The 27372-nt window shown below is 34.1% G+C and overlaps 2 protein-coding genes across 3 annotated transcripts in view; one reads left to right on the forward strand and one right to left on the reverse strand.

Moving 5' to 3' along the window:
- Zc2hc1a (zinc finger C2HC-type containing 1A) overlaps positions 1 to 17766 on the forward strand; it is a 40115-nt gene extending 22349 nt beyond the window's left edge. Inside the window, exons 6-10 of one of the 2 annotated variants that reach the window (XM_090338978.1) lie at positions 290 to 389; positions 968 to 1067; positions 8337 to 8453; positions 11662 to 11769; positions 15333 to 17766. In XM_090338978.1, the coding sequence (XP_090195104.1) occupies positions 290 to 389; positions 968 to 1067; positions 8337 to 8453; positions 11662 to 11769; positions 15333 to 15501 (594 nt within the window). In that variant the 3' untranslated portion in view covers positions 15502 to 17766. The remainder of the gene's footprint in view (positions 1 to 289; positions 390 to 967; positions 1068 to 8336; positions 8454 to 11661; positions 11770 to 15332) is intronic. The other variant, XM_090338979.1, reaches the window with a different exon arrangement.
- An 8412-nt stretch (positions 17767 to 26178) lies between these two features.
- Positions 26179 to 27372, reverse strand: part of Il7 (interleukin 7) — a 28521-nt gene continuing 27327 nt past the window's right edge. Inside the window, exon 5 of the mRNA XM_090338980.1 lies at positions 26179 to 27001. Coding sequence (XP_090195106.1) covers positions 26891 to 27001 — 111 coding nt within the window. The 3' untranslated portion in view covers positions 26179 to 26890. The remainder of the gene's footprint in view (positions 27002 to 27372) is intronic.

Genomic DNA, 27372 nt, shown 5'->3' on the forward strand with positions numbered 1-27372 from the left:
TCAATCACTTCGTCAGGAATAAACTTTTTTCAATTTCAGTAAAAATTTTCTGAATAGAAACATTTTACTTACATTTATCCATTTGTTAGTAATATTAACCATAGTCATTAATATTACTAACGGTAGTATTAAATGCTTTTATAACGTGTATCCATCACTTCCATTCTTTTCCATAGTTCTCTTCTTGTAAAGGTATAATTCTATGCAGAGGAATGTAAACCTGTCAATTACTAGCTTATAATAATGACTAAAGTGATACTCATACAAATTTTTATTTTCATTATTTTAGTATAAGCCTCCTGCACTTAAAAAGTCAAATTCTCCTGGAACCTTGACATCAGGATCATCAAGATTACCACAACCAAGCAGCACTAGCAAAACTGTTTTAGGTAATGAAATCCACAATATAATTGGTTTGGGTTTCTTTTTAACTACATTGGTAGAAAAGAAAATAATGGTCTATTTTATACTATTATTAAAGTAAACTAGTAATTATGAAGAGATATATTATGTTATTATTTGTAGATAGAAATGACATAGCTATCAATATCTTCTATTTTGGGGTATTTTGTTTTCTTTAATGCCCTTCCTTAGTGTTTTTCCTGATATTTTATCTATTAGGAGTAAATATTCAAATAAGTTATTTTCATCATTCTTTGACTGTAATATTCCTTTCATTCCTACCTTGCTTTTTCATTCTTGAATTTGAAAACTGTTAGCAATAGGTGAATATTCAATGACTCTAAGAATGTTGACCACTAAATTAGACCTTTACATCTATATAAATGATAGAAATTAGCAGAGCAGTGAGCATGTTGTTCCCTTGTAACTTCCTTTTTAAAAAGAACATTTTTATTTGATAATTTTTGATAAATAACTCCAAAGAACATTACTAAAATACTGGTGTTCATGTATGTGATTTCCTTTGTTAGAGTATTTTTAAAACAGTTGCCTTTTTTATTATAAGGTGTCCCAACAGGTAAAGTGTCTTCAGTTAACAACTCTTTGGGAAACAAACTTCAGACCCTATCTCCATCACATAAAGCAATAGCAGCCCCTCAGGCAGGGTAAGTCTACATTGAATAAATTATTAATGGTACATATTTAAATGATGTGTTTTATTTCCTTAGCCTTTTCATGAAGCTTTTAATTCTAATTTCATTTGTTTTTTTAATGCTATTCCTGTTAAGAGAATCTGAGTACGATTATTTTAAAGAAACACTCTAGCCAGAAATGTTGGTTTACGCCTGTAATCCTAACTACTCAGGAGGCTGAGATCTGAGGATAGCGGTTCAAAGCCAGCCTGGGCATTAAAGACCATGAGACTCTTATCTCCAGTTAACCAGTAGAAAACTGAAGTGGAGCTGTGGCTCAAGGGGTAGGGTGGTAGCCTTGAGCTAAAGAGCTCAGGGTCAGCGCCCAGACCAAGTTCAAGCCCCACAACTGACAAAACAAAACAGACTCTGGCAAAGAATCAGTGCCTGTAATCCTAGGTACCCAGAAGGCTGAGATGTCAGTTCAGAGCCATCTTGGGCAGAAAAGTCTATGAGACTCTTATCTCCATTTAACCAGCAACTCCCCCCCCACACACAAAAAAACCCGCAAATGTAGGTCTAGGGCTAAAGTGGGAGAGCACACAGGGACAACACATAGGCCCTGAATTCAAGCCCAAGGACTGCCTCCTCCACAAGAAAACAAAAACAAACAAAAAACCAAACCCAACCTGGTGTCTTCATAAACTATTATTCATAATTCTGACTAAATTGTTTTTATTGAGTGATTTGATTACTCAACAAATTCTTAATTTGTGATTGAGAATCTAAGGAAATAGCTTAAAATATAAAAGGGTTTTATGATAACCATAATTTATTAATCTGTGTATCAGTTACTGTGCTGAGCATTTTGCTTAAATTTGCTCCATAATTATAGGATAACATTCAGAGAAGCAAAGTGATATGTTCAAATTCACATAGCTTTTAAGAAAAGCAATAGGCTAATTGAGATCTATTTGATTCTTTTTTTTCATATATTTTTTATTGTAATTAATAGAAGGGTTACATGATATTTGCCAGATAGAAGGTACATTAATTCACATACATTGATACCCTTTCATATGTCCTGGTCCCCATTTCCCTCCCCTCTGCCCCTCATCTTGTTTTCCCCCCTTCCCTATCCAATTTCACATAACCAAATACAAATATATCCGATATATCCGGTAACAAAGTGAGATACTGTAACAATATGAGATAACCAAGGGACAGCAAAAGAGATGAGATCTATTTGATTCTAAACATTATATGCATACTTTTGTTATGAAAAGATCAAATACCTAGATTTAATATTGTAAATTTTGAAAAATGACAAGGGCATAGTTTACTACTATAAAAATATAAATAAATTTTAATTAAGATGAATTTGCTCTAGAAAAAAATACACAAAGCTCCACATGGAGTTTTACATACTAACTGCACACTATATACTATATATATGTATAGCATGTGTATAGTATATATAGTATATCTATAGCATATATGGTTTATAAATATATTGTATGTGTTACTATGTATAGTATGTCCATTACTATATATGCATAGTATATACATATATGTACAGATATATTTACATCGATACTATATGTTATATTACTACTTGCAATATACATTTAATAATGTATATTATTGATGAAGTAGGTTAGACGTTAAATGATACATTGTAAAGTGGGAAAATATTGGTGACACCAGAAATTTTAATATAGAGCCAACTATTTATAAACTCACTTTCTCTTCCATTTTCATAGGTTATAAGTTAAGATTATGTAAAACCATTAGGATGAAGGTTTTTTAGTCTTTCTTTACATATGCTAGTATAATTGGCTATGAAAAAATAGCCCAGGTTTTCAAACATAGTTTATTTATGGCTCACATTTTTATTTAATATGTAGGGAATATATACAAGAAAGTTGCCAAATGAGATTACCTACCTTTTGTTTACCAATATAAATCACATAGGAAATAATAACAAAAAGGAGTTTGTTGTAATTTTGCTTATAGAGTGAAGACAAAAATAATAATTCACAAGATCTGATGATTTAAGTGGTTTTTCTTACTGCTGTGTTTCCAAAGACAAGAGACAGACTATCTGGAAAAACACAGAGTAATAGTGTAACTAGGTAGTTAAAAATTAAAATAAGCTCATACTCCAGTATTAAAAACAATTTGACTTTTCTCTAGTTTACTCATTGATGAGTTATAGGAAATATACACATAGCGTTTAATTTTTCAAAAAAAGAATTGCCATCTCTTTTAGGTTATAGTTTGTACTGTTGTTTCATTTATAGTTGATAAAAATTGTAAATAATACTTTTCAGTACTACTGTCATGCTGATAGTTTTAAGTTGTACTGATAACACAGTTTTTAAATAGGACTTGTGAAGCTGGCTGGTATTATGAAAGAAAGGAGGTATAGTTGGTCCTAGAATTTGAAAACTAGGTTCATATATTCTATGCCATGTGTGTCTGGATGTGTATCTGTGTTTCACTTTTGCAAAGTTCTTTGACTCTGCTTAGACCTGTACAACTGATACAAACAGAATACAGAAACTATTAAACATAATACTTTTCTGAGGTTTACATAATTGTAATCTTATTCAGTTATCTCTGTTCATATTCCACTTATTCTACATAAGATATTTCCAACTACTTTCAAAGTCCAGAGTGCTAATCATTATACCATGGGACCTGCTATTCCAACTACTTTCTAAAGAAAGTAATGTTTGCTTCTGGTAAATAGGATTACTGTATTAACTAGAACATTTTTAGGTGATTCTGTCTCTTTAAGGCATATATTGCTCCTGCCTAAGAACTAATGAAGTAAAAATGAAAGTTGTTGAAATAGTTTAGGAAGGAAAATGGGACATTGATAGATGGAGTGAGATTTGATTGAAATGCATGGTGTACACAAGTAGAAATATCACAATGAAATGCTTTCCTTTCTTCTCAGAGAAGAAGAAAACAAAAGAATTGTTGAGCTAATAATATTTGTTTCCTTTGAATGGACTATAATAAGATTTATGACAGAACTCACAGTATGACAGATAACAATTGTAACCACAAAACCTAGCAGAATGTCTGGCGCATAAACATCAGTAAACTTCAGTGAATAGTGAGAAAATGAACTAGTAAATTTCTTAGATGTGATTCTTTTGCCAAATTATTGTGTCTTACTGGAAGTGGAAGTAACATTTGGACTTTGTATAGCAACCATTTTTTTTCCATTTGCACAGTTGATTCAGGATTGATGAAGATAGAATTAAGTTAACTGGTCAACCATAACATTCAAGAAATGGGTAAATGACGTACTTTATTGTATTGTGATTGTGTAATGCATTATGAAATCTTCAATGTGTTTCATTTTAATTAGGTACACCACTGATCTGTAATAATTAACCTGTATTGGAGTCATGGCACAGTCATGGCATTTAGAAACCACTTCATATTTTGGTAATTAAATTTTAGATAATCTGTGGGCACAATTAGTAGATTTCTTTTGAAAGCATAACAAAGGAGGTATTTCCATTCATTATTTTAAAAAGATGCTATTCTTTAATTATAAGAAAAATTATGTAAAATTGAAAAAAAACTAAACTTGTAAATATTGCCACATTTGTAGTGTAAGTTCACACGCTTGGGCCTTCAAAACTTTTTCTTAATTACAAGTTTAATGTACATCAAATAATAGTTTTCAGTAGCTAACGATTACGTTTCAGATTTGTGTTACTTCTATTGCTGTGAGAAAATATGTTTAGTTTGATAATTAACTGTTGTCAGTAAGTTGAAATAAGTAAAAGTTATTAAAGATGTTCATATCAGTGAGCTGACTTTGTCATAAGATTGAGATACTGTTATCTGTGCTGGGCTAATACAATTGAGAGTAGATGTCTTACAGATTTCAGCACTCAGGATGTCAGTGTGATATACCTACAGAGGTTTACAAGCTACAAAATGACACTTGGTTCCTTTTTTTTTCAGGATGATTTTGTAAATAATCTTTTGAGTATATCTAATTTTATTTTGCTTGATACAGTCTAATTCTTAATAAATCAGAGTATAAATGACCTATTTCCTAAGATAACTCTTTCTTGGCAACTCTCCTAGGTTGAAGTCTTTCTTCCTTCCTTCCTTCCTTCCTTCCTTCCTTCCTTCCTTCCTTCCTTCCTTCCTTTCTTTCTTTCTTTCTTTCTTTCTTTCTTTCTTTCTTTCTTTCTTTCTTTCTTTCCCCCTCCCTCCCTCCCTTTCTTCCTCCCTCCCTCCCTCCCTCCCTTCCTTTCTTCCTTTCTTTCTTTTTTTCTTTCCAGGCAGGGGGCTTGAACTCATGGCCTATTTGCTATCCCTGAGCTATTGTGCTGTTTTGCTCAAGATTACCACTCTACCACTTAGAGCCATAGCTCTACTTCCTGAAATCTGTTTCAAATCAAGAATGGGCTGGTAGTGTTGCCAAATAATTCTTAAAAGACCATGATTATTTCAAACTCTGTGAAAGTATTATATAAAATTTTATTCTTTATTGAGATTTACAAGCTTTGTTTTTAATAAGTTTTTTTTAATCTATGCATTGTGGTTTTGATATATAATAAATTTTAGCAGAACATAAGTTTTAAATGGTTTTGGCCCTAAAATAGCATTTAACCTAAGAACATTCAAATTGTGTGAGACTGGAAGGGTGGTTCAAGGTGCCAGACTCACAAGTAGGAGGCCTTCAGTTGAAATCTTAGTACCATCTCAAAAAAAGAGGGGAGGCTCGGTCCAGGAGTTTGGCCTAGTGGTAGAATTCTTGCCTAGCATGCACGAAGTCCCGGGTTGGAGTGCTTGGTACCACATACATAGAAAAAAGCTGGAAGTGGTGCTATGGCTCAAAGTGATAGAGCTCTAGCCTTGAGAAAGTCCAAGGACAGTGCTCATGCCCTGAGCTCAAGCCCAGGACTGGCAAAAAAAAAAAGAAAGAAAAAGGGAATGTTTGAATTGTGTATATATACAGTAATACATATAATCATTTTACATGCACTTGAGTTTCATAACCCCACTTTGAGATACGAATTACAGTAGGAACCTACATCTCCTTTGTGTTTCTAAAATATGAAAGTATAGGCAGTTTTCCTATAATATTGCATGTTTTTCCATTAGACAATTACATTAAGATGTTTATAATATTGTATATAGCTTCTGTCACATTTGGAATTTTGTTGGTTCGCATGTAGGACTGAAGTACTTTTTGCAGTAGTAGAGAAAGACATCTGTTTTGAAAATTTACTTATGTAATTTAAATTTTTATTTTGTTTGTGATGTTGAAGATCAAACCCAAATCTAAGCAAAATGTCTCTTAATAATAATTGTAGTGGCTGTATTTCTGAATAAAGTCTTTTATACCATTTTCACAAAGTACATAGTCTTTTTTTTTTTAACCTGTCCTGGAGCTTGGACTCAAAGCCTGAGAACTGTCCTTGGGTTATCCTTGTTTCTCAAGACTAGAGCTCTGTCACTTGAGCCATAGCGCCACTTCCAGGTTTTTCTATGAATGTGGTACCAAGGATTCATTCATGCTAGGCAAGCCTTTACCACTTGGCCAAACATAGTCTTTTCGAAAATAACAACTATTTGGGAAAAATAATACTTAATTCAAAGAAAAACCCTAGTAATTAAAATTAAAAATAGATGGGTTTTCTGGTAAAAAGTAAAAGTAAATAGAATCTTTCAGTTCCAAACATTTTAGAAATTATTTTTGATGAAAATTTAGCGAAGACAATTTTAAATATTTAATCACTGTGTAAGTGCCATCTCTTGCTGAATAATCCTCATAGTCATAAGAAATAATTAGGAATTAATAACGTTTCGTCACTTATAACAAAACACCTGTTAGTATAGAGGGAACTGATAGAATTTATACTCTAGGAAGATTAATAGACTCCTTGGACACTAGCTTTAATAAAAACAAGCATCAATTCTGTCTTATTTATCACTGTGTTCCCAGAAATTGGCACAATGTATATGACACATAGTAGATGTTCAGGATTCATTGAGTTACTGAATGAGTAGGAAAAAAAGAATGAGCATTCCTTTAAAATGCACTCTTTAAGAGAATGTATTTTAATAGTAAGCAATGGTACAGTATTGAATAGTCATTTAAGACAGTTCAAATTCCTAAATTTCCTCTCTTCTCTCATAATTGTTATATGGCTCAATGATTTCCTTGATAGAGAACAATTAAATATACTACATACCTGCAGTTTGGTCTGGTACCTGCTAGATGGAGCTATGTAAACCTGTGGTTAAAATAATATTCACAACTAGGCATGGTGGCTCACACCTGTAATCCTAGCTACTTAGGTGGCTCATACCTGTAACCCTAGCTACTCTGGAAGCTGCAACCTGAGGATTACAGTTCAGAGCCAGCCCAGGCACTAAAGTGTGTGAGGCTCTTATCTCCAGTTAATCGCCAGAGGACCAGAAGTGGTTCTGTGGCTCAAGGAGTAGGGCAGTAGCTTTTACCTGAAGAGCTCAGGGACAATGCCCAGGCCCAGAACCCTACAAATGATGGAAAAAAAAAAACAAAAACATTTACATGACATGGCTATTTAACATTGTACATGATGTTCTTTAGAAGCGATATTCGCATTTTTTCACATGGATAGTATTTTAATTTTTTCCTATGTAAGCTTCAGAAATAAATTCATTCTACTAGACAGATAAAGATACAAATATTATTCATTCAATTCTTATTTTATATGTAGAAATTAAAAATTCTTAAAAAGGGGCCAGGATGTGGCCTAGTGGTAGAGTATTTGCTTAGCAAGCATGAATCTCTTGGTTTGATTCTTCAGTACCAGATACACAAAAAAAGACAGAAGTGGTGCTGTGGTACAAGTGGCAAAGCGCTAGCCTTGAGCAAAAGTGCTCAAGGACAGTGCCCAGGCCTTGAGCCCCAAGACTGGCAAAAAAACAACAACAAAAAGAAAAGAAAGAAAAAAAAAACCTCAGGAAGACAAATTAACAGGGAGGGCACGGGGCAGGAAAGACAAAGATTTTGTGGCATTTGTTTAATCTACACCAAAACTGACAGTATGGCCTAAACTTAGAATTTACAGATGTAATAGTAGCCCTTTATGAATTCTAAGAATTCTTCTTGATGTTTAGTTCTTACTCTGTCAGTCAGATAATTAATTGATGTTGGTAAATATCTGAAAAGTCAGAATGTCTTTTTCTAAACAAGAAAAAAATATTCTTTATGTAAAGAAACAAGCAGTAGCAATCTCCTTATGGGTACACCTTTATATATTTTAATAGTAAGATGGACAAGTTAGGCCCTCCACTTCGAACTGGAAGACATGTGCAAAGGTTGTATGACAGTGATACAAAGTCAGACAGTGCCTTCAAAAGACATGAGTTATTACCCATTTACAAGTAAGTATAAGGCTTTATATCATAGAATACTGTTAACTTTTAGCTTCTTATACTTAAAGAAAATCTTATCTTAATCATCTTTAAGCCAAAATTGTTAAATAATCTTCCTGGATGAAGCATTTTTTTAATTATGGAACATTTCTGTTTAATTACATTTTTGGATAATATATTTTAATAGCAGCATCCTTCAATAGTTGTTTTTATGAAGGCTCTTTTTTTAAGGAGAAATAGTTTTGAAAAAAAGAGGAAAATTATGTATAGTATTACTAACTAATCTGCTCACCAAGCAAATGATGAAATTGTGGCCAGAAAAAATAATTTTAGAAAGCATTTAGTTAAGGAATTTTTACTCTTTTGTGAGATGTTTATAAATTCCACTTGAAACAGGGAAAAAATATGGTGTTCCCGGAAGACAGTCCATTTTATCTGGCATAGCTGACCAAGTACTGAGTATGACAGTAATATTCATTTTTTAAACTGTTGTGTGAGTCTTCAAGGTTTAAAATTGCAAGTCAACCTCTTAAGTTAGAAAAACAGGATTTACATTTGTAAAACAAAATATATTATAATCCATGTGTTTATATATGAAATATTAACAAATGTAACTATATGTAGTAATATAATGGAAGTCTAGTTTATAAGAAGACATTTAAATAACCATATATGTAAATGTATACACATAGAGACATATAGATGCACATAAAATACACAGTCACACACTATGGGCTATTTTTATCTTGGAACTACTGCCATTGACTTAACTTTCTGAAACAGATACCAAAGAATACTTGACATAGGATAGTTTAAGTACAAGTCCACAATTAAGCCTCCCTTTAATTATCTATAGCATGCACATTCCAGATATGAAAGAGGTGACAACTTTCAGACTCTGTCCAGGAAGTAAACTTTTTCTTATTCTTACTTTTTATTATCTTCTAATAGTTGTGCAAAGGAGTTTCAATTCAGCATATCAGTTAATGAGTACATTCATCTTGATCAGTTTCTCCCCTTGCCGAAAACGTTTTAAGAATTGATGGTCTTTCCAGTCTTTAAGAATGATTCTTGACAGATTCTGTTGCATAGCAAATGTTACTAAGAGAAAATAATAGAAATTTAATTCACATTTTTATGTAAATAATTCATATTTTTCTCTAATCATAATCATGTTAAATGCCATGACATGGTAAAAGTAGGTATGTGTATTCATGGGTATTTATATCATCTATATGAAATTGGTAAGATTTCTCTAATAGGATGATCTAAAGCTTACAAGAAAAGGAGGAAAATGTGTTTCCTATTTAAATGCCATTGTATGACTGAGTTTTCCTTCATAACTTCAGCCCTAAGTATACTAAGTATACTAGCATAGTACACTATGCTAGTATATTTTATATAACCTTGTGATACTAGAGTAAACTTCATGAACATACTTGAAATACTATTTGAAGGAGAATAGGACATCTCACCCATATACACCAGAGTGATTTTTTGCTTATAGAATTAACTACTCAGAGCAAACATGTGGACTGAATGTTAAATATGAAATTTATAGCATAATCCAAGCTGAAGTTGAAGTACTAATACCATTGCAATAAAAATAATATCTGAAGACAAGCTTCTCCACGTGGGATTGGTACTGTGATCTGGGCTGGGAAGATTACTCTAGGTAATATATTGAGAATGCATCTTGATTTTTTATTGTTAGTGTAAAGGTGATGGATAGAGAGTTTAACAGTTACATATGGCAGGTGTGAGTACATTTTCCCCTCCTGTTCCCATCCACAATTTGCAGTTCCTTTACCACATAGTGTCTAATGAGTACCACTGCTACATTTGTTTACCCTTTGTCCCTCCTTGTCTGTGTCCCAAACCTTACCTTCCCAAAGACAGATAAATAGGACAAAAGGAAAACAAAGGAAAAAAGTATTTCAGAACATCTTTAAAAAAGTTTAAACTTTGAAATGACAATATTTTCTGAAATTTGAGGAACAATTACATTATATTCAGTACCTAGAATTGTGTTTGTCATATAGTGAATATTTGAGAAAGTCTGTTACTGTCTACTTGTATTTGCAAGTAGTTATTTGAACATTTAAGAGAGCCTCCTCAGCTTTCCATATTAACGGGAAGAATTCTGAATTTTGCAATGTACTAGTTCTGTCACCTTAGGTAAGTTATTGAAGTGTGTGGGGTTACATTTTGTATTATTTATCTCATGTAAAATGAAATGATTAATTCTTATCCATTTCTTAGGACTGTTTAGGAAGAAATTCTCATGCAAAGCAATTAGAAATATATTTGGTATTTATCATTGTTACGTAAATAGTAGTTTATATAATAATAACAGTATTATCAACAATATTAAACATTTAACAAAATTTATATTGCATAAACTTCTGTAAGGAATCATTTTATTAATCAGGGAATTCAGATTGAGAGAAGTTGAGAGAGCAGTCACAATCATGGAGCAGTCATAAGCAATTGGGAGTTGAATCTAAATTCATATGAATATCAAATCTTTAAATTTGAGTGCAATGTCTTTGTCCAGCTTTGTAAGTTGCTCCGGTTCCCGAGGTTTCTCTATAGGAAATCAGTGCTGATTCAACCTAAAGTCTCCCAAATACCAGATAGCTTAGGCTATGCAGTTGGTGAAATAAATCTTTAAACAAAAAATTATGTTAATTTTGGGCCAGGAGTTTGGCCTAGTGGTAGAGTGCTTGCCTAGCATGCACAAAGACCTGGGTTCTCTTCAAGGACAGTGCTCAGGCCCTGAGTTCAAGCCCCAGGACTAGCCAATTTTTTTTTTAATTTTACTTTTTCTAATAATTTTTATAAACTGAACATTAGCCTCTAAAGTAGTTAGGTATTTCTTTATGACTACATACTATATGTCGATGGTAACAACAAAATACAACTGTGTTTTGAGGGACTTTTAATTAGAAGACCTTTGAAAAATGACCAACTTATGAATTTAATGTGAAATGTAATATTTTAATCAACAGCTTTATTCTCTAAGATTATTATAGTAAATTCAGTCTACTTTGGTTGACCTTCAGTATTAATGTCTACCATTTGTTTTCAGATTTAAAAGTTTGGATTTTAATCTTTTGTACTTCTCTAATTGCTTTTTTATTACACAAATAGGTAATTTGAGAAATAATTGTATTTGATAGTCTTTCATCATGCCGTATCACCTTCTCTCTTCTAGAGCTAACATCAAACCTCGAAATACTACGCCACCCAGTTTGACCAGGAATTCTGTGTCAGGTGTGCTTATGAACAAAAGAAAAACATATACTGATAGCTCCATAGCCAGGTATGTTTAGTTCTACCATCCTAATCACCGAAATGATTATATTTAGTTTTCCAAGTCTTCTATACAAAAATAAGCAATCAGCTAAATTTATAATCAGATTTTTTTTATCTTAATATGGCTTAGAAGTCTTACTTCTAAGAAGGAATGTTGGAGAGTAAATATTATTTCCCTACAGCTTGTAGTTATAGCATTTTTATATCTATTGAAAAGCTAATGAACAGGGGGCTTAGTTACATAAAGTAATAATTATATTTGCTTTCAAACGATGTTACCCCATCCTTCGTTTTCTCCAGCTTACTGTTCCCTATTACTCTCCTCCCACCCCCAAGTTGACAGGTTAATATCTAATCTAATACGGAGTAAGTATCATTGTTGTATTAGTTTGTCCTTTGACCTGCTGTTTCTGTGGTTCCCATTCCCTTCTCCTGGTCAGATAATCTTATATATAACACACAAGGTACAGAAAATTGAGAGATGAAAGAAAAAAATAAGTAAATAAAAATAAAAAATATTTTAGATTTTAATGCTTAAAAACAGTTTGTTCAGGGCCGGTGTTTGGCCTGGTGGTATAATACTTGCCTACTATGCAATGAAGACCTGGGTTCAATTCCTCAGTACTACATACATAGAAAAAAAGCCAGAAGTGGTGCTGAGGCCCAAGTGGTAGAGCTCTAGCCTTGAGAAAGTCCAAGGACAGGCTTAGACCCTGAGCTCAAGCCCAGGACTGGCAAAAAAAAAAAAAAAAGAAAGAAAAAAGCCAATTGGTTCAGTAGTGCTGCAAAATACTCCAGGGAGTATAATTTATAGACACTGCAGTTTTGTTATTATGTGAAATATTTCTTAGTATTGGTATAAGGGGTTCATTTCCTGAGATTTGCTTGCTGTGGTTTGTTTTGAAGTAGTTTTTTATTTGTTTGTTTGTTGGTTGTACTCAGGGCCTTGTCCTGCAAAACCACTTGAGCCACACTCCCAGCTGAAGTAATTCTTACATAGTTCACTGACAGTGAAGATCTGATGTGTTACCCATTGGCATTCTTTCGTGATTAGTACTATGACTCCTAATTTAATGCCCTGTTTGTAGTTCATATGAATTTACTGAAATACCTAATAGTTTGCTTCTTGGTTCAGAAAATTGTAGCAATTCTACAGTCTATCAGAGAATTATACAAAAGAATGAAGAGCTGACATTGAATCTTTGTACCTTTTTTTTTTTTCCAGTCCTGGGGCTTGAACTCAGGATCTGAGCACTGTCCTTGGGCTTTTTCCTCAAGGCTAGTGCCTCTGGCCACATGAGCCACACACAGCAACACCTTCTGGCTTTTCTAAGTATGTGGTACTTAGAAATTAAGCACTCTACCACTAGGCCAAACTCCCGGCCCCTGAATCTTTATCATTTTTAAGTCCATAGTTTTTCATAGAAAATCCAGTGATACTTTATGAATTCTAACCTATTTAAAGATTTCCTTCATGACAATCTTTAACTTGAATTACATGTTCGCAGAAGAATAGTTCCCAAGGGTCAGGATTTTGGCCTAGTGGTAGAGTGCTTGCCTAGCATGCATAAAGACTCAGGTTTGATTCCTTGGTAACACATAGAAAAAGCCAAAAAAGCCCCAGGACAGAGCTCAGGCCCTGAGTTCAAGCCCCAGGACTGGCATGAGAGAGAGAAAGGAAGGAAGGGAGAGAAGGAGGGAGGGAGGGAGGGGAGAAAAAGGAAAAGAATTGTGCCCAAGAGGGAGGGAGTGGAGTGTAAGTGGCTGCTTTCCAATGAAATAATGAAAAATAACTTCTTTAGTAGAGTCTTAATTTCTTGACTGCTCGTCTTTGTGATAAAAATCCTTTAGGAGCTCAAGTGTTTGGTTTAAATTTTATTTTGGTGTGTAGTTCTTCAAGCATGTATTTTACCTTCACTGCTATGTTTTGTTAATAAATCCCATGTTGTTTGGGCATGAAAGGAACTTACTATGTATTTGACTCATACTAATTTAATATAATTCAATAATAAAATCAAAGTAATTAGTGGAAATATCACCCAATATCCTTGTGGGCAAGCAGAGAGAACTGGAACCTGACTACCTCTATCTGTAGCCTATGTTCTAGTCTCTCCCTCACACCCCCTTTCCTTTCTCTGTCTTTCTCTTCTCCTCCCTTTCTCTTGCTCCCTGTCCCCCTCCATCTCTCTCTCTTTCTGTTTGTCTTCCCCTACCTTTTTTTCTCTCTCTTTCTCACTCCTCTCCTCTTCCCCTCTTTCTCTAGCTAGCTACTTCTCCCTCTTCCTCAATATGTCCATTTCTCTCCCCCAACTTCTCTGTGTCTCTGTCTGTCTCTGTCTCTGTCTCTGTCTCTGTCTCTGTCTCTCTCTCTCTCTCTCTCTCTCTCTCTCTCTCTCTCTCTCTCTCTCTCTCTCTCTCTCTCTCTCTCTCTCTCTCCCTCCCTCCCTCCCTCCCTCCCTCCCTCCCTCCCTCCCTCCCTTCCTCCCTCCCTCTCTTTCATTCCGCACTTGGGGCTTGAACTCAGAGCCTGGGCACTATCCACAGGTCTTATTGCTCAAGGCTATTGTTTGAGCCTCTTGAGCCACCGCTTCACTTTCAGATTTTTGGTGGTTTGTTGGAGGTAAGAGTCTCATGGACTGTCCTGGCTGGACTAGCTTTGAACTGCAATTTGTTTTTTAATCTTGGGGCTGGCACTAAGCCTGGGTGTTGTCCCTGAGCTTTTTTCCTCTAAGATAGACTAGGGCTCTATCACTTTCAGCCACAGCCGCACTGCCAGTTTTCTGATGTTTAATATTAAGTAAGAGACTCTCTGACTTTTGTTTGATTTCCAGCTGAGATCCTCCGATCTCAGCCCCCTGAGTAGCTATCATTACAGACATGAGCCTCCAATGCACAGCTGTGAGTCACAATTTTTATATCTTCTCCTAAGTACCCAGGATTATATGCAAGAGCTTCTGGTGCCGAGCTCTGGTTTTTCTTAACAAGATAGGTTTTTCTTGAAGGACATTGTAAATTTTCTTCCTTTTTCCCATTGTGTAGTAAATATCCATACATAGAACAAGATGGAAAGTGTGACTGCATTTAGTCATTGCGATTTCTTCTAGGGATACAATTTGCAAATGTCAAAACATTTGGAATTGTATTTCTAGCAAGTTTTTCTTTTGTTTTTGTTGGTTTGCTTTCTTTTCTTTGTGGATAGAAGCAGGAAGCTGGTACTAAGGCTTGAACTTGGGTCCTCACATACTTGCTTGGCTTTCTTGCTCAAGGCTAAAAAATTTAATACTATCACTAGAGCTCCACTTTTGGCTTTTATTTTCTGGTTGATTGGAGAAAAGAGTTTCATAGACTTTTCTGCCCATTGCTGCTTTGAGCCATGATCCTCTGTTCTTAGCCTCCTGTATAGCTAGGCTCACAGATGTCATCTAGCCACAAGCGTAAGATGACCGTGTCTTTGAACTAGAAGAATATTAAAAGTGTGATTTTAGATATTTTTATTTTGTCCTGTCTTTTAGTAATTGTAGTTAATTATCTACTGATATGAACTTCTTTCTCATCTCTGTGCTTCTTCAGGCCAGATGGAGACTACGCATCTTTATTTAATGGTGGAAACCAGATGAAAAGCACTGAAGGAAATTCATCTGGACACTTACCTAAATTCTGTCATGAGTGTGGGACAAAGTACCCTGTAGAGTGGGCAAAGTTCTGCTGTGAATGTGGCATTCGAAGAATGATTCTGTGAACAGAATCCCAAAAGAACACAAGCCAGCTTCAGAGTTTCCTAAGTATTGCTGCTTGGACAGCCAGAGCACTTCCCCTAGTTATTTTGTGCCGAAACTTTTCAAAATACCTTCCTCCCATAATTTTTGAAACGTAAATCTTTGGCTGTAGATATGTGTATATATGTTGTACATAATAAATTCCTGATATCCCAACCTGTGCAATTCAAGAAAATACTCACTTAAATATCAGAAAATAATTTCAACTCATTTACCTGGGTAGTATTCCTCTTAGGTTGTTAAAGCACATTCACTGTACCTCTACAAGTACTCCTGCAAGCTTTAGGAAAAATCACACCTTTGAGCAAAACATAGGATACATATTGTTATTAACAGTGCCTGTCTTCAAATAGAAGTGTGGGCTACTGTGGATTTTGTACTTGAAGACAATGTTTTAGTTATCAGTTGATAAGCAGATATATTTCTGTTGAATGCTTGTTCAGCAACAACTTTTATAAAAATACCTTAGGTTTATGTTACTCCAAACTTTGTAGAATATTAATTGTATAATATATATTTCCTTTATCCTATGAAAATAATTATGGATTTTTTTCAAAATTCAAGACAAAACGTACAAATGTATCTTGCAACTGAATGTTCTTTTTAGTTGTGTTGAACATATGTTCTTTTCCACATCCATTTCAGTTCCTAAATGTTACTGTTTTTCATAATCTATCTGAAGAGTAGATTGTACTTACCAGTTAATTTGCAAAAATGTACACAAAAAATTGTATTTTCTGTTCAACTTGTTGACTAAAAAAATCTTGATCATTGTCACTTTCAGTGTAGCATAAAGTTTCTGTATGTTTCTTTGATGGCTTATGCTACCATAGTTATTCTGTAGTAGTTTATGACCACTCAGACTTGTTAGCTTTATCTTATTATTAAGATACAAGTAAAAATTTTGTGTTGCGTATTTCCTAAGAGATTTATGTTACATATTTTCTAGCTCCTTATTTGTGATTGTGATCATTGTAAGAACCAATGGAGAAATGTGTTGGTTAGAATTTTATTTCTCTAAAATGTATTTAGTTTTTTAGTTTAGGCAGGAGTTATAAATCTAGTATAGTTATAATCATTTTACTTATATTTTTCTGCTATTTTTAAAGCACTTTTTTTCCCTAGTTATCCTGTTCGTCCGTACTGCTAAAATAATGCAGCAACTCAAATAAGTTACAAGGAGTTTAGAACACTGCTGTACATTTTAGATTTCCATTTAAATAGCTTCTTTTTATCCTAATTGTTATAAAACACACTCTTGTCTGTATATGTGCTAGTAATAGGGCTTGACTCGGAGACCATCTCCTTCTTGCTCAGCCCACTTATCTCCTGGCTGCTGCTCTACCACTGGAGCTACTACTCCAGTCTGGCATTTTGCTGGTTAATTGGAGGGTGGAATCTTACAGTTTTCAGCCCTCCTGAGTAGCTAGGATTATAACTAGAACTTTTCACTCTTGTTTTATCTAGGAATGAACACTATTCTTTCAAGCATACCTTCAACACACCACAGTCTTTTTGCTCAAAAGAATGAGTAGATAAATCAGTTTAAATAAGACAAATTGGCACATGTTTGCTTCTCACTGACAATAGCAAGTAAATGTGAGTGTGTACTACGTGGAAATGTCTTGGTAAGGAATCATCTAATCCCAGAGCCCAGAGATTATTATAAGCAGTAAGGTAAATATATTTATGTCTTATGAAACATGTTACGATAATCTATTTAAATGCATTTTCTATTACATAATTTACTCCACATTGATTTATTGTGCAATAGTTTTTAAACAATCTTCCTGTACATCATCTGCTTGCATCTGTATTTATTTGCACAGGTATTTGTTGGCGTGATTGAATTTTAAAAATAATGGTTAAATGGGGCCAGGAGTGTGACCTAGTGGTAGAGTGCTTGCCTAGCATACATGAAGCTCTGGGTTTGATTCCTTGGTGCCACATACATAGAAAAAGCTGGAAGTGGTGCTGTAACTCAAGTGGTAGAGCACTAGCCTTGAGAAAGCTCAAGCAAAGACAGTGCATAGGCCCTGAGTACAAGCCCCAGGTCCAGCCAAAAAATAAAGCAAAACAAAAATGATTGTAAGCTTAAGTTGTAAAAGTTGCTTCTAGATTACTCTGAACGTTTTTAGCTTTAAAAAATAGGGTTATTGTGACTGTCTGATTATGTTTTTTATTCCAAATATCTTCAATTTAAACCAATAAAGACATGAAGCCTAAAATGCTTGTTATTTATTAAAATCTATTAGACATAGAAAGAAAGGAACACATTCCAACGTTAACTAGATTTTTGAAGTGAAAAGGATTCTTTCAGAATGAAAATGTATCTTTTATGTTTTTTATGCCATCAGGTTTTAAATTTTATTTTATTGAATTATGATTTTAAAGTACTCTTAAGTGTTCTTCTTACAAGTTTTTGTTTTAGGCATAGAATCATTTTCTTCCCACTCAATAAAATTTAGGAATTGAAAGTAGTAACATTAACATTGATTGGGAAAATCAATATTTCTAGGTTAATTATTCCATGGTTTAATAGTAAAAATCTGTGCTGTTAAAATTGAATGACTTATTCCATATTTTGAGTTTTTAAATTTTATTTCATTTTTTTTTGTTTTTATTGTTGGGGTAATAATAGAGGGATTACAGTTGCATTCGCCACATAGTAGGTACATTACTTCTCACACATTGTGGTAGGAACATAGACTATACATGTCTCATTTGTACTCAGTTTTCATTGGGCTGAAGAAGTAAAAGCTGAGACATTCAAAATATTATTGGAGAAATGCACAAATACAAAATAATGTAGGTAGTAGGTATTTATTTGCCTTAGATATCTAAGTATTTTCTATAGTTAATATTCTTAGTACTTAAAGTTAATTTTCAATTACCCCTATTACTGAATAGAGCCACAATATGTTTTCTACACATGCAATTTTTACTTAGAAATATTTCACTTAAGTTTTCAGGATGCTCATTAAGTATAATTATACTTAGTTTATGTGTGAATCGTTTTTGGCCACTAGAGGGTGCTTTAGGATTATTTAATATTACTAGCCTTTATAGTATCTTAAATAATTCAAATAATTTAAATAACTATTTTAAACAGTTATTTTAGTAATACAACTATAAAAATTTAATAATTCAGTATTACTATCTTATAAAAACTAAATAATTTCATTATATTGAATTTCTTTAGTTATTTTATATATACAATTATAAAAATTTTTTGATACCTTACATTTGTTTTACAAAGGAAGAGCTCATTGTTACCTTTCCACAGATTTACAGTGTACTCCGGCCAATTGTATCTCTGAATTTTTGGCAACATAACGTGTGAGAGATTTACAAAAATAATTTTTTATATTGTGACTTTAGACATTTATATATTGATATTTTAGAAATCTAGTTTAACTCATCTCAGTCACCAGCATGATGATAACTGATGGAATATTTAATATTTATATCCATTGTTTTATTAACAGAATTGAAGATATCTCAATGATATTACTAAGTCATATTACCAGATACCTGATATATTACTTTAACATGTTACCTAAGTTATATACCAGTTCTCTTGATTATATTCTTTTTTTTTATCAAGTTTCTTCCCACTCCCCATTTATCTAGCCTGACCTCCAAAGTATCATCTATTTAAGTGGGAGTCATTAAATAATGGATATTCTAACCAATGTGTAAGATGCATTAAGTTAAAGGTTTATAACTGGGAGCTGCTAGCTCACAACTGTAATCCTAGCTCCTCAGGAGGCTGAGATCTCAGGCTCAGGTTCAAAACCAACCCAGGCACGAAAGTCCAAGAGACTCATCTCCATTTAACCACCAGAAAACAGGAAATGGCCCTGTGGCTCCAGTAGTAGAGTGATAGCTTTGCGCTAAAGAGCTCAGGGACAGCTTCCAGGCCCAGAGTTCAAGTCCCACAACTGACAGGAAAAAAATAATAAAGCTTATGCTTATAACTACTGCTGTTTCATATGTAGGTATGAAAAACCTTTTATGCAATTATTGGTACACCTATTTTGTTATGGGATTTTTGGGCTTTTTTTTTTCTTTTGCTAGTCCTGGGATTGAACTCAGGGTCTGAGCACTGTTTTGGGGCTCTCTCAAGGGTAAAGCTCTGCCATTTGAGCCACAGTGCCACTTACGGCTTTTTCTCTGTGTATAGTACTGAGGAATCAAACACAGGACTTTGTTCATATGAGGCAAGCACTCTACCACTACTTCATGCTTCTGGCCCTATCATGTTCTTTAATAGTTCCATAGTTAATAATTTGGTCAAAATTGAGGCTGACAAGTGTTTTGCAACACATTCCTCAGTGTAATAAAGTCAGTGTATGACAAACCCACATTTAGCATTATACTTAATGGTGAAAAGCTAAAGTCATTTCCTCTGAAATCAGAAGTGAGACAAGGATGCCTACTTTCTCCACTCCTCTTTACCATAGTATTAGAATTCCTTGCCAGAGCAATAAGGCAAGAAGCAAGCATAAAGGAGATCCAAAAAGGGAAAGAGGAAGTGAAACTTTCCCTCTTTGCAGATGACATGATTCTGTACTTAAAGAACCCTATAGACTCCACTCCCAAGATCCTTCAGCTGATTCAAAGCTTTGGAAAGGTAGCAGGGTATAAAATTAACCCTCAAATCAACCAACTTCCTATATGCCAATAGGAGAATTGAGGCAGCATTCAGGAAAGCAACTCCTTTTGCAATAGCCTCAAAGAAAATAAAGTACATAGGAATTAACTAAGAATGTAAAGGACCTTTTTGATGAAAACATTTAAGACCCTGAAAAAGGAAATTAAAGCAGAACTGAGGAAATGGAAAAACCTCCCATGCTCCTGGATTTTCACGTCGTGAAAATGGCAAACTTGATGAGGACTATCTATAAATTTAATGGAATACCCATCAATATCCAAATGTCATTCTTTAAAGAAATAGAAGAGGCAATCCAAAATTTCATATGGAATAATAAAAGACCCCGTATAGCAAAACAAGTCTCTGCAGAAAGAACAGCGCAGGAGGAATTTCACTACCAAACTTTAGACTCCATTTAGTAACCAAAACAGCTTGGTATTGGCATAAGAACAGGCCTGAAGACCAATGGAATAGAACTGAAGACCCAGAAATGAATCCACAGTTCTATGACTACCTAATCTTTGATAAGGAATCCAAAAAAATAGAATAGAAGAAAGACAGCCTCTCCAACAAGTGTTGCTGGCAGAACTGGTTAAGCACATGCAGAAAACTAAAGTTGGATCCTTCTATGTCACTCTGCACCAGGATTAACTACAAATGGGTAACAGACCTGGAGGTAAAAGCAGATGCACGGAAAACTTTACAAGAAGGAATAGGAGATACACTAGGTCTCCCTGTACAGGTCAAAACTTTCTTAATAAAGACCCAGAAACACCACAACAAATTAAAAAAAGTTTGTACAAATGGGACTGCATTAAACTGCAGAGCTTCTGTATGGCAAAGGACAAAGCAAGTTAACTAGAGAGCCTACAGAGTGGGAGAAGATCTTCACTAACCATACAATGGACAAAGGCCTCATATCTAAAATATATCAACAGCTCAAAAAATTGAATCACTCCCAAACTAATCTCCAAAGAAACAACCATCCCATTAAAAGATGGGCTAAAGACTTAAAGAGAGTCTTCTCTGAAGAAGAAATAAGAATGACCTATAGACACATGAAGAAATGCTCAACATCTCTGGTCATAAAAGAAATGCAAATCAAAACAACTCTAAGATTCCATCTCACTCCAGTTAGAATGGCCAGGATCAAGAAAACTAATAACAGATGCTGGAGAGGATGTGACCAGGAGGGATCACTACTACACTGCTGGTGGGAGTGTAAACTCGTTCAACCACTATGGAAAGCAGTATGGCAGTTCCTGTTGTTATAAAGGTGATGGCCATAAGGGTTATTACTTCATAAGTCAGGAAATGAGTACATTTCTTTTTGGACAGCGTCACTATACAGGACACACAACGAGATCAATGGAGGATACTCTTAGAGGACAAATCCAAAGATGCAATGCCTCTGTGCATTCTAGAAAATGGAAACAAAGGTTTTGATGTTTTTTTTTTCCTTTTTGCCTTGTAAATTCCAGACATTTTGGAGATCTCAAACCTTTATGCTCATATCATATTTAATTTACCTTGTGTGCACCTATCATATTCTCTGAATAAACTTTTAGTATACAATTGTTATTTGAGGATTAAGTGAATTTAATAATACAACAACATAGTTGGTCTTTACTAATTAGCTATCATACATCTAGCTTTTCCCATAAACAGTAGACAAAAATCATACATTCTTTCAGGAAGGTAAAACAGTTCAATTTAAATGATAATTTAAGGTACTAAGATAAATCTGACCAAGTACAATGCATGAGACCTATATAAAAAAAGCAGTTCCTCAAAAGACTAAACATAGAGCTCCCCTATGACCCAGCAATTCCACTACTTGGCATTTACCCAACCGTCCAGAAACAAGGTCATACTAAAATCCACTAGCACAGCGATGTTCATTGCAGCACTATTTACCATAGCAAAGATATGGAACCAACCCAGATGTCCCTCAGTTGATGAGTGGATCAACAAGATGTGGTATTCATACAGAATGGAATTCTATGCTGCTATCAGAAAGAATGACATCTCCCCATTTGTAAGGAAATGGAAAGACAGAAAAAAATTTAAAAAATAAGAACCATCTGCATTCTCAGTAGATGCATGGATCAAGAAGTTGTAGTAGATATACACAATGGAATTCTATACTGCTATCAGAAAGAATGACATCACCCCATTTTTTCCAAGGCTTTCCATTAGGAAAGTGAAGTAAGCCAGACTCAAAGAAACATAGGCTCCATAGTTTCCTTCATTTGCAATGATTAGTACACATCTAGGATTCTCCTAGCTGAAGATCACAATAGCTCAGAAGCTATGTAATTATGGTCTTAAAGAATGAGACTAAACAAAATGAACTGCAGGATATGGAAATAAAAGGTTTATCTTTATGAGATAACCAAGGGACAGCAAAGGAGATGAGAGACAACATAGTACATTAAGGACAACAATCATTCATTATATGGCTTTTGTTTCAGTATCCTGGAGGTCCTTTCAATTAGCTTCACATTATATGTCCTTATGTATCAAGATTTTGCTCTATTGCAAATCTCTGCTATTGGTATAGTATCTCACTTTGTTATCTGATATATTGAATTTATTTGTATTTGGATATTTGAAATTTGATAGGGAAGGGGGGAAAACCAAGACGGGTTGGGGTGTGGGGGGGGAGGGAAATGGGTACCAAGACATGTGAAAGGGTATCAATGTATGTGAATTAATGCACCTTCTATCTGGCAAATATCATGTAACCCTTTTACTAATTACAATAAAAAAAGGAAAAAAAAAGGTTTATCTTTCTGGAAAAAAAGAAAAAATCATATTAAGTGAAGTAAGCCAGACTCAAAGGAACTTAGGCTCAATGGTTTCCCTCATTTGCCATAACCAGTAGAAACCTTGGACTCTTCTAACAGAGATTTGCAATAGAGCAAAACCTGGATACATAAGGCCATACAGTATGACGCTAAATGAAAGGACCTCTAGGATATAGAAACAAAAGCCATATAATGAGTGATTGTTATCCTTAATGTACTATGTTTTCTCTCATCTCTTTTGCTGTCCCTTGGTTATCTCATATTGTTACAGTGTTTCACTTTGTTATCTGATATATTGGATATATGCATATTTGGTTATTTGAAATTGGATAGGGAAGGGGGGAAAACAAGATGAGGGTGCGGGTTGGGGGGAGGGAAATGGGGACCAAGACATGAGAAAGGGTATCAATGTATGTGAAGTAATGCACCTTCCATTTGGCGAATGTAATGTAATTACAATAAAAATATATGAAAAAAGCAATGTACAACTAAGAGGAAATTTTAACTATCTATATTTACCATGAAAGCCACAGCCACTAAGGCTGAGATGCCAATTGAAGTTAGTACAGAATTTGTAAGTTTTCCAAGAGGTAAAAACTTAATATAGAGATGATTTCCTATAAAGAGAGCCATAAAACTATCTGACATACAAAGCAGAGTATGTGTTTCTGAAAAAAATTTATAGTAGAGTTAATTAAATCTCTTTAAGCTGACTGGCATTGAAAACATGACCAACTGAAAAGTTTAAGAAAGATCTGGAAATGTTGACCAATTGTCATGAGGTTTTACTTCAGAGAAATATGGTTGCTGTTCTGTTGCCCAGTGTGGTAACGTTTACAGATAACAATATTTCTAAAACCCTGTAAGAATTATGTGTTTCCACAAAGAACTGATAAGTATTTGAAGAAATGGACATATTTGCTCTGATTTGAACATTACATAATATATGTATGTATTAAAACACCAAATGTATTAACTGAAATATGGTATTATCAGGGAAGAATTTGAATGGTATAATTCCTTAGAAAGGACAACTCACAGTTCAATAAATTAAACACCAGAAAATGGAAACAAGAAATGCATAAGGTGCAGTCACGGGGAGGAGGGTAGATAAATGAAGACAGGAAGGTGGAGAATGGAGGCATTAAAATTCAGTGAATGTCTTACAGTATTAAGGAAAGGAAGGACTCAGGAATGGGAGAGAATGAGGGAAGGGGAAGGGGTGACATCAAGATGAATTGTATTCATATATCATTTGTCAAATTAAAACTCATTTGCACAGTTAAAGATAATTGAAATTATAAAATATATATCATATTGAAGGCTACTGAGTAGCCTGTAATCCTAGCTACTCAGGAATCTAAGATCTGAGGATTATTATTTAAAAGCAGTCTAGGCAGAAAGCTCCATGAGATTTTGATAACCAGCCAAAAGCCCAAAGTCGGGTTGTGGCTCAAACAATAAAGAAACAGCCTTGAGCAAAAAAAGCTAAGGGGAAATACAAGTGCTTAAGTAAAAGCCCCAGTATCAGCAAAAAATAAAACAAAGCCACACAAAAACCAAACAAAATCGTAATGACACCTCAGAAAAATGCACATTTATGTGTACCAATTTAAAAAATGTAATCTAGGAAAGTATTTTCTTGAAGGCCTGTTTTTAAAAGGCAATTAAAGGTCAGGAATGTGGCCTAGTTGTAGAGTGCTTGGCTAACATATTCGAAGTCTTGGGTTCAGTTCCTAGGTGCCATATACACAAAAAAGGCTGGAAGTGGGGCTGTGGCTCAAATGGCTACCCCGACAATAAAAAAAAAAAAATGCTCAAGAACAGTGCCCAGGCCCTGAGTTCAAGCCCCACGACTGGTGAAAAAAAATAATTCCAGTAGTAGCTTTTCTATGAGTCAATATTCCTCTTGCTAGCATCATCTTGATAACATATTAATTGCATTAACCTTATGTTAATGATTGTCATATAAAGATGGTATTATTCTATAATCAAATTCTGGAAATGTGAAATTAATGCTAAACTTTGAAAAGCTATATGAATGAATTTACAGATAAATTGGTATAATTTTATGAACTGTGACTCTCCCATAAATAGTAAATCATTACATAGCTTCAGAACTCAGAATACTCCCTTTATTTTATTTTTAATGGTTCTCTTTTTTATATAACATCCATTAGTGTTTCTTGGGTTAAACTTTACAAAATTTAAATCAGTTACATACATATTTGAGAAATATCTTCATTGAGGCAATTCTCTGTAAATATAGAATTCTATAAAATGAAATTATCCAAGATGATTATTAATCACATTCCTCACCTCTACTTATTTTGCTACTGGCTAGGAAAGAATAAAAAGGGAAATACAACCATAAATATAATGAGAATCTTTTGAAGCAGTAAGCACATAATATATGTTGACTATATTTTTTAAGTATGAATTTTCTCTGCAACTCAAATTTGTCATAAATAAGTGATTAAAAACCAAGGAAAGGGATATTAACTCTTAATAAGCATTAAGAAAAATTCTTTCATCATTTTGCCGTACTGGAGAATGTTTTTCAGCATCTTTATATGGCCTTCAACCCTTTAGAAATTTCCAAGTCCTTATTTCTCTGAGGACTTCTCCGTAGCATCAGGTTCATCAGAGTGGAGTCATACCAAGTAGTTGACCATAGTTCACAGTAAAAACAAGACTACCTAGGAAAGTCCATCTGAGAGAAAGAAGTTAAGAATCATTGGCTTCTCAAGGACTAGTCTGTTCTCTTCTGGAGTGAATGAGGGCAAGCACAAAATAAAGTACTTGACTCAAAGCTTTGAATTGTGAAAATCTAGTGTATTCTTTACTATGGAATTACATGAATCTACTATCTGTACCATCCAAGCAGAAACTCCACAGATGTATGGAAGTGAAAGGGAACAGAAAGGTGCTGCTACCACACATCTGAAATGTGAATATCATATATCAAAATGGAACACCAAATAGTTAAGTATTAAAACATTTTTGTTAGCACATAAGTCATTTATTATTAGAGGAGAAATGTTATTCAAAGTAGGCAACTAATTGTAGTATGGTATGAAAATATTTTTATATACAGATATGTCAAAATTAAATATATACAATCCATTAATTAAAAGGCTAACATATATTATCTCAAAAATACACTTCTAAATTTGAAAACTCATTGTTTTATTATACATGAATGATAAAAGTAACGACTGTTTAGCATTCTTAAACCAAGTGTATTTCTACTTTTGGAAAATTTTTATTTTCATTTTAAATACTTTATAGCATTTTTTAAAGGCACTGTGCTGCAACTCACATTTGCTTGCGTCTCTTGATCTATCATTTATCTTATTGTGCTAGGCTTTAAAGCATTTGGATCATTCTTGTGAACATTTTCTATCTCTCACTATTAACCCTAAAATATCTGTAGTGTAGAAGATAGCAATTCCCATTCTGACTCCCGTACCTGGATGTACACTGGGCAATAAAATAATCTTCATAGTAAAATAGTTAAAATGTTAAATTCTTATACCCTCTATAGATTTTATGTCTTCTGAAATATTTGAAGAAGTTTAAGAAATATTATTGTAAGCATTATTGATACCTTACATGAATTTTTTTTACTAAATATGCATAGTTAAACTGACTGCTATGTATCTACATACATATGAAACAGTTGTTGACTGTAGCACACCATTTTCCATTGTTTATGTCCATCTTCTAGTACAGTGTAGATATCTCAGTTGTTCTAATCATCTTTTCCAGAATTCATTCAACAACATAACAGGAGGTCTTCTATGCCAACAATTGCAAAGGCAAATTAACTTTTGAAGAATGGAACTTCAGTACACATGGTTCGTTATTACCATTCTATATTTTTCATTGTTGTTTCATGCCCATCAAAATTTTATTCCAACAAGTTTTTATCTCTTCTAATAGTCTCTTAAGGAAACACGGGTCATTCTTTTGTTTGTCCTTTTTTTTTTCGTCCTAGAGAAATTAATGGTAAATGTTTTAATTTTATATTCTTAAAAGAACTCTTTAGACTAGGAGTTTGGCCTAATGGTAGAGTGCTTGCCTAGCCTGCACAAAGACCTGGGTTCGATCCCTCAGTACCACATACACAGAAGAAAGCCAGAAGTGGTGCTGAAGCTCAAGGGGTAGAACTCTAGCCTTGAGAAAGTCCAAGGACAGTGCTCATGCCCTGAGCCCAAGCCCAGGACTGGCAAAAAAAATAGAATCCTTTGAGTGTTCAGTTTTCAATTTCCATCATAATTGGGTATATTCATCTAAAGAAACTGCAGAGGTTTATATGCAATTTTACAGCCCAAGATTTCTGATTACAATTGAATGTGGGCTTG

Source organism: Megascapheus bottae, chromosome 9 (genome assembly GCF_031878675.1).
Source record: "Megascapheus bottae isolate mThoBot1 chromosome 9, mThoBot2.hap1, whole genome shotgun sequence".
Lineage (NCBI taxonomy): Eukaryota > Metazoa > Chordata > Mammalia > Rodentia > Geomyidae > Megascapheus > Megascapheus bottae.